The sequence below is a fragment of the Lotus japonicus genome, chromosome 2, assembly GCF_012489685.1.
Source record: "Lotus japonicus ecotype B-129 chromosome 2, LjGifu_v1.2".
NCBI lineage: Eukaryota > Viridiplantae > Streptophyta > Magnoliopsida > Fabales > Fabaceae > Lotus > Lotus japonicus.
This window is the reverse complement of record NC_080042.1, coordinates 5,863,550-5,871,939: the sequence shown is the minus strand read 5'-3', so window position 1 is coordinate 5,871,939 and position 8,390 is coordinate 5,863,550. Positions and strand designations below refer to the sequence as shown.

General features: G+C 32.9%; 1 protein-coding gene across 1 annotated transcript; it reads right to left on the bottom strand.

Moving 5' to 3' along the window:
* Positions 1 to 4,238: 4,238 nt before the first annotated feature.
* LOC130735969 (B3 domain-containing transcription factor VRN1-like) lies at positions 4,239 to 8,185 on the bottom strand. The gene is made up of 5 exons (XM_057587835.1): positions 8,099 to 8,185; positions 6,324 to 6,840; positions 5,910 to 6,043; positions 4,427 to 4,715; positions 4,239 to 4,321 (listed from the first exon to the last, which is right to left on the bottom strand). The coding sequence occupies exons 1-5, from the start codon at positions 8,183 to 8,185 to the stop codon at positions 4,239 to 4,241; spliced, it is 1,110 nt and encodes a 369-aa protein (XP_057443818.1).
* Between the last annotated feature and the right edge of the window lie 205 nt (positions 8,186 to 8,390).

Sequence of the window (8,390 nt, the reverse complement as noted above, 5' to 3'; positions counted from 1 at the left end):
TTTAACTTAATATAATCGGCCGAAAACCTGAAAGTCGACCGAAAACCCTAAAAATCAGCCCGAAATCAGTCCGACTCTCAACAATCGACCCAAACCTTAAAAGTCGACACAAAACCCTAAAAAGTGGTCGAAAAAACGAAAGTCGGCCGACAACCCAAAAATCGGCCGAAAACCCTAAAAATCGCCAGACTCTCAAAAATCTGCCGAAAACTCCAAAGTCGACACAAAACCCTAAAAAGCGGCCCAAAACCCTAAAATCGGCCCAAAACCCTAAAAGTCGGCCCGACTATCAAAAATTGGTAGAAAACTCAAAAGTCGGCACAAAACCCTAAAGATCGGCTCGAAAAACCTAAAACCCGACCTTTCGGGTTTTGGGCCGGTTTTTAGGGTTATCGGCAAATTTTGAGTTTCTAGTCGAATTTTGAGTTTTAGGCTGATTTTAGGGTTTTGGGTCATTTTTTAGTTTGGGGCCGACTTTCAAGTTTCCGGCCGATTTTAGAGTTATCGACCGATTTTTAGGGTTTTGTGCTGACTTTTCGAGTTTTCGGCCGATTTTTGAGAGTCGAGCCGATTTTTAGTGTTTTGGGCCGACTTTCAGGTTTTCGACCGATTTTTGAGTTTTCAGCCGACTTTCGAGTTTTCAGCCGTTTTTAGGGTTTTGGGTCGATTTTTGAGTTTCTGTCCGACTTTCACGTTTTCGGCCGATTCTTAGGGTATCGACCAATTTTTAGGGTTTTGTGCTGACTTTCGAGTTTTCGGCCGATTTTTGAGAGTCGGGCCCATTTTTAGGGTTTTGGGTCGACTTTCACGTTTTCCCCCGATTTTTAGGATTATCGGCCGATTTTTAGGATTTTGTGCTGATTTTTGAGTTTTCGGCTGATTTTTGAGAGTTGGGCTGATTTTTAGGGTTTTGGGCTGATTTTTGAGTTTTGGGCCGATTTTTGAGTTTCGGGCCGACTTTCACGTTTTACGCTGATTCTTAGGGTTATCGTCCGATTTTTAGGATTTTGTGTTGACTTCGAGTTTTCGGCCGATTTTTGAGAGTCAGGCTGATTTTTAGGGTTTTGGACAAACTTTCAGTTTCTTGGCCGATTTTTGAGTGTCGGACCAATTTTTAGGGTTTTGGGCCGATTTTTGAGTTTTTGGCCGACTTTCGAGTTTATTGCCGATTTTAGGGTTTTAAGCCGAGATTAACTTTTTTGACTGAATTTAGATAGAGTTAAGGGAGAGATGGAGAATTTGAAATTCCTTCCTATTTTGAGGTGATTTCAATTACCCTAAATCCTATTGAGTAAAATACCTCATTTAATTACTAGTAATTTGAGAATTTCCCACATTAGATATCCAAACAGGGTATTTTAATTGAAGGGATTTAAAATACCTTCTAAAATTACATTCCCCTCAAATATTCCCCCATCCAAACACAACCTTAGGAAAAGCCTGCAGAAACTCAAAAGGGCAAATATAAAGCAAACGTATTTCTAGGCTGCTTGTCATAAAACTACAAATGCAACAATTAATCCCTCAAAATAGACGACATAAATAAGTGTGTTTAGATTTTCATTAATTTTAACGGAAACCACATTTTAATGTGTTAAAAATCTAATTCTTTTTGTTCAAAAAAAAATCTAATTCTTTATTTCACATAAAACTCCATTGGTGCATTAAAATACGTGAGATCCTATTGGCAAACCAAACATGCACTTAAGGCTTTAAAGGCTTACCCAAAACAAAGGCAGGACCTGAATAGGTAGTACATCCCTTTTGTCTATATTACACTGCATTGGTATTTTTCTTAAAAAATTAATATGTAATTTGAGGATGGTAAACAAAATTTGAATAATTCAAAACAATCCGATCAAAACTGATATTCAATTACAAATCTATGAAGAAATCGTTTAAAATTAGCGCTAAGCCCATCTCAGAAAGGTCAATATTTTGGGGCACATAGTAAAGTAAAAATTGAAATGTACATGAAACAGTAACATTAACCAAAGCTCAAGGGTTTGTGTATTGAAATTGAAACGTTTTAACATAAGATCCTTCAATAGACAAATCTCTGTCCAACCTTAACTTTGCTTCCTCTCAAAAAGGCACTTAACCTTCTTTACTAGGATTTCCAGAATCTGTAGAAACATATACACATATTTGCAAGTTATTTATCAATATGCAATATTTACCCAAAAAAACCCTGATTGTAATTAACTTTAATATAGGTTAAATAGTACTTCCTCCGTTCCTATTTATCTATCCAGGAAGAGAAGGTTCACACAAATTAAGGAAAACAATTAATTACGTTGATTTTCATAAAAGTATTATTTGTTTTCCTATATCACCCTTTAAAATGTATTTGATCTTTCTTTATTTATTGTTTCTCTAAGGGTATTTTTTGGAAAAACAACAATTAATGCACTCTTGCAACTCTGAGTGGACAGATATATAGGAACAAATTTTTTTCTTCAAAGTGGACAGTTAATAAGGAACGGAGGGAGTATACAGTTGAAACTCGAAGCAAGTTAGAAGAACAACTAACCATTGCATGTCAATATCTTACATTCAAACATATGGCATCCAAAGCATATGAACTAAGGGTGTAAGCGGGTACGGTCCGATCTGTGAATCCGATAAAACCGAACACATTATGGTGTGTTGGATTGGATCATTGGTTTGGTTCGGATTTTTTTTATTGCATCCGATCACAATCGGTTCGGGTATCGGATTCGGGGATTGAAAAATCCGATGAATCCGAACCAACCCATATTGAGTTTTTTTTTTTTTTTACTTCACCCGAAAGACTCCAGCCTATTATATAATTTATATTTGAAGATATATGAAAACATGCTTACTGTTGTTTAACATTTCACTACCTATTTTGTGTTAATCAAAACTTGGGGAGTACAAACTCAAGTTAAAGTATTTATATTTATATTGGAGATGTTGATTTTAGCCTGCTATGCTTATGTTGGATTATATGAATTATGTCATCATGGAATGTTGTTCTTTTGGATATGTTGGATTAAATGGAGATTCCATTTTTTTATATTATTTTTCATGTTTTTGGAATACATTTCGTGCAAATTTTAAAACAATAATATTTTTATTTTGAATCCGACCATCCGAACCGAACCAATCCGATTGAGATCGGTTAGGTTTGGTTCAGTTCCAAAATAAAAAATTAGGAAATCCGAAACAATTAAAATGTTCGGTTTGGATTGGTTCGGACATTTAAACACCCTAAATTCGAACCAATCTGGTCTGATTACACCCCTAATATGAACAAAAAATGAAGAGAGGTCTACTAAAATATAGGCGATTTACGGTTTCAGCTTGTTTAATTGCTAGTTTTAGAATATTTGTATAAATCTTCTTTGCATTCAACATTACTTTATTTACACATCAATACATATATGATATAAAAATATTAAAATAATTACCACTTTAAATATTTAAATTTAGTTTAAATTATTTATCATCTCAAAAATATAATTAATTTTTAATTTATTTTTGTTTTTATATTTTTATTAATGTAAATAGAATAAAATAAATAAATTTATATTTCAATTTAATAAGGTAAGTTTATATTTCTCTAAATTAACAAAAATTTAAAAAAAATTATATTAACAATTGAATAGTAATTATTTCAAAATAAAAATAATTAGTTTATTGTTTTAATAAATAGAAAGGGTGTTAAGCTAGTCAAATAAGCTTTAAGCTAGTTAAATAAGCTTTAAGCTAGTCAGATAAGTTTTAAGCTAGCTGAAATGACATACCAAACATAGCCAATATCAACACTAACTTCACACTAAATTAGTTGTAACGTCAATTTTTACTTTATTAAGTTTGTCACCTTTTTCTGAGGAGAAAGATTTGAGGTAGTTGGAGTTTTAGGTTTGTGTTTTACGAGTGACACCCGCCTTTGGAACAAGATTAATAGTGCCTCACTCTTAATAGATGTCTTTATTGGAGTTTCTTGAGATTCGAGCCTTGTGTTATCATTCTTACAAACTTTGGTTTATATATCACAATATCTACACTTTGTTCAAACTCAATTTATTTTTGGCTTAAATAAGGTTTTGATCCCTCTAAAATCAGAGTTCTTAGGTTTAGGCTTCTCTAAATTATTTGTTTTCAGGGTAATTTTGAAAAAATATATTAAATAATTTTAGAGTGAGGAAGAAGAATCATACGGAGATAGAATGATTTTGAAGACCAAAATCATTCTATCTCTTCAAAATTCTTTAATAGGAAAGAGATATAATGATTTTGGTCCGTCTTAAATCAGAGGTCTGGAGTACAGAAACACAAACACAAAATGTTGCATCTAAAGCATATCAACAAAAACAGAAAAACAAAATGTTGAAATTGAATGCCATCTAAAGCGTCTATACACATATATATATATATAATTAGGAAGAGAAAAAAGAACCTTGAAAATGGTGATGAGAGGTTGATTGACATTGTTCTCTGGCTCGGTAAACAGTAACTTTGAAGTAGAATTTTGAGTGATCGATCATCTCAAAAACACAAACATCACCCTCTTGTAAATTATATTTCTGGACAAGTGCGGTCCAACCAGTGGTCATAACACTTCTGTTACTGCCGCTGTTAAACTTGAAATTCACGGACCAAGGTCTGTCCTCATCCTCATCCACCCAAATGGTTGCAACCCCACTCAACTCCTGCATGTATTTTTTGGAAAAACTTGTTGGTATTACCTGTTTCATAACCATCGTTTAACAAATTAGATAATCAAAACTCAAAAGGGTTAAATTATCAACCATTTTGGGCAACAAATCATGGAAAAAATATGGGGTACCATGTTAAAAGTCTATTCACTAATGTACAATTGTTTTTTTACTTGTTCTAAAATGTAATATTTAGTAAATATGTTATATACAATATACTACTTACCTATATTATCAATTTGTGATAGATTTGACAAATAATATATATGATAAATAAATAGATAAAAAGAAGTTTTAATGGATACAAGAGATTAATAGATATGCACTACAATGACATTCAATTGCATTATACTACATAGGACATACAGTTATATTTCTGTTAATTTTATTTTATTTAAAATAAATTTCTGATGTGATGAAAGTCAAGTGAATGCATGTAATATAAGTTGAGGTGCAAGAATTATATGTTCTGTCCTTGCCTCCTTGGGAAATATAACATGGGCTTAATTCATGAAAAAACATTACTTAATTTTTAATCTTTGAAAATATACATTAATGTTTTCAATTTTAGTCATTTCTGTTAAGTATTTTTTATGCGGCTCACTGAATGATGACTTACCTTCCTACTTGAAGTTAGTTTATCTAATTTGGCACAGCATACCCATTCATTCATAAATAGTCAGAAATTACAAATATATTAAGAAATGTAATTCATTTTTGTTAATTTTTAAAAAAGTATTGGACAAATATATATGAACAGATATCTAAATTTTCAGTGGACAAATATCCAAATTCAACTTGTCAGTCAACACTAGTATCTTGAAATTCTAAGTGACTAGATATCCAAAATAAATTCTTGGCTAAAAAGCATTTTTGGCCCCTGATGTTTCAAGTTTGTGCAAATTCTGCCCCTATCTATTTTTGTCGATGTTTCTACCCCTCATGTTTTCAAACAGTGCACCGTCTACCCCTGACGGAGGGGTAGACGATGCACTGTTTGAAAATATGAGGGGTAGACGATGCACTGTTTGAAAACATGAGGGGTAGAAACATCGACAAAAATAGAGTAGGGGCAGAATTTGCACAAACTTAAAACATCAGGGGCCAAAAATGCTTTTTAGCCATCCTAAATTCTTCTAATTTTAAAAAATAAGAATATCTGGAAAATAATGCATCTTGACTGAAAATCTCCAATTAAATAGCATGATAGAACGAGATACATACCAAAATATTTTGGAGGTAAGAAGGAAACAATTGCCGAATGAAAAAGGGTTTTTTGGGAGGAAACTTTTTGGCTCTCTCTAAAGCTCTCCTTATACCAACTTCTAGTGCTTCAGCTTCTGCAAATTCAGTGAAAACTATTTCAGCATTAATTCACAAATCAAGTGCCAATTGAACATTATTGATGATCCTGTCCAAATTTATTTCAATGGGCAAACTAAGGCTACATAGGATGCTGTTTTCTTCCATCTTATGTTTTTCTCTTTTGTAATGGGTTGGAGCACTCCTTGTGCTCTGCATTAATTCCATTTGACTTATAAAAAAATTGATTTTACCCCACATTTAGTTGGAGTGATTTAGAGAACCAAGATATAAAACATATTTAAGGGGAAAAATAGAAAAAGAACTCTTTTGTACCTTTTTGATGAGTAGATTCCAAACCCAGACTGATTTTTCTCTTCTCTCGCTTTCTCCTTTGAAATAAACCATCATCATCATCTCTATCTGCATTGGTTTTCATTCTTTTTTTACGAGCTAATGGAGATCTTGACCCTTCACTGAACTCATAATCATCATCATCATCATCCAAAAGCTCAACAAAATCACTACTCTTTTCACCATCTTCAAATTGTTCACTGCTCTTTTCACCATCATCGGTACTGCATCTCTTACTCCAATAGTCTACTTCTGAAGCATTCTTATCAAATATTATGACTTGAAAAAAATCAGATCCTCCTTTATCATATTTAAAAACTAAGAAATGTCCATGACTCAGTGAATAGTGTTGTGCAAATCCTTCCCAACCTCTCTTGAACCAAATATCATTGTCACGTTTAATCCATGAGACTTTCCATTTTGGACCATGTGGGACCTGAAGGATTACTGGGTTTGCTAAATCTTTCCCATATTTCTTCACAAAACTCCTAGGAACCATCTGTGAAAAACAAAACCAATAAAATCCTGTAAGCGTGTAATTCGATGATTCTTTGAAATAAATATATTTTGTTCCTTACTTCCTTTTTATTTAATATGGCTTACGGGTGTTAATTTGAATAGGCGTAATAAATTGTTGTAAATGAATCATTTGAATAGGCGAAATTTTGTGCATGAATTGTTTATGATAGTTTTTGTTGAGATGTAAATATTTTATCAAAGCAAATAAATAAAGAAAGGGACGTAATTTGTGGCAACTTATAGTTATAGATGAACGAGCATGGAGCGGCTAGACTCCAGAGTAGTCTTTCAAGCAAACATGTTCACTCCTTTCCAATAATGAGAGGAAATACAAAAATTACTATATATATGATTTCATAATATCGTGCAATTTTTAAACAATTTTTTATTTATTTTGTCAATAAATTTATTTTTTTGAAAGCAAAAGATTTATAATATTGAAAGTCAGCCCTCTCGACAATGGAACACAGTCAAAATGAAAAGAAATGTGAAAACACAAATAATAAGATTAAAAAATCAACCATCGCCTCAAATGAACAAACCAAAGGAGAAAATCCCCCATAATCGATGAAGCTCAGTTAGAACTCCCTCCATGGCTTGGCGTCATGGAGAGCAGGCCGTTACCAATGCAAGGGTGCGGCAAGAACGCTCCACCACCACCACAGTCGGGTAAAAACCCTCTCCGATCTAGAAGGCCCCACAATGAAGACACGGCTTCCCTCGCTCAACCACACACCAATTCGGTGAAAGAGAGTAAAACCAATCCAAATCACTCTTCCAAGATGCCGTAGAGAAAGAAGGCCTCAAAGAAGAGAAAGGGGGGCCAAGATGAAAAGATTGGCCAAAGAACCATATGACGCAAAAAATATCAATCAAAATAAAGAAAATCAAGTAGTATAACTGAATTAATCCAAATCAAGTAAGAAAAGTCTATACGCATTATTAATATCTAGTTTAATAGGCATGCGTGCACCCTAAAATGTGATATTTGATTGGAATTGAAAAGCATGATTTACTAGGATGAAAACGTGAAAACGTCATTTAGTTTGTTTCTATTGAAAAAATTAAACAAGCATCCATGTCGAGAGAATGTTATTAGATACTCTTTTTTCTTTATTTGCTATCCCATTTTAACTGTGTTCATGAATAGTTTTTCTTTGCAAACCTTGTGTTGATGATGTATAGAAACATCAGAGTAAATAAATAAGAAGAAGGAAATTAAATAAATGGTTACTTACCAGTTCTCCATCTCGAAGGGTGCGTTGCACAATAACCTTGAAAAAGTGAACCTTATTACTCTGATGACTCGGTCTTTGAGAAGACATTGTTATTATAAGTTGAAAGCAAACAGCTGATAGATTTTATAGACCAAAACTGGTCCTGAATATTTTGCATCTATTTCTTAATTCTAATATTAAAATTTTTATTTGTCATTAACTGCCAGCATCAAATTCTGCCTTTTTATTTGCCTATCTATACTGAACGTTCAAATGCTATTGCATATGTCACGTTTAATTAGTCAATTCTGTT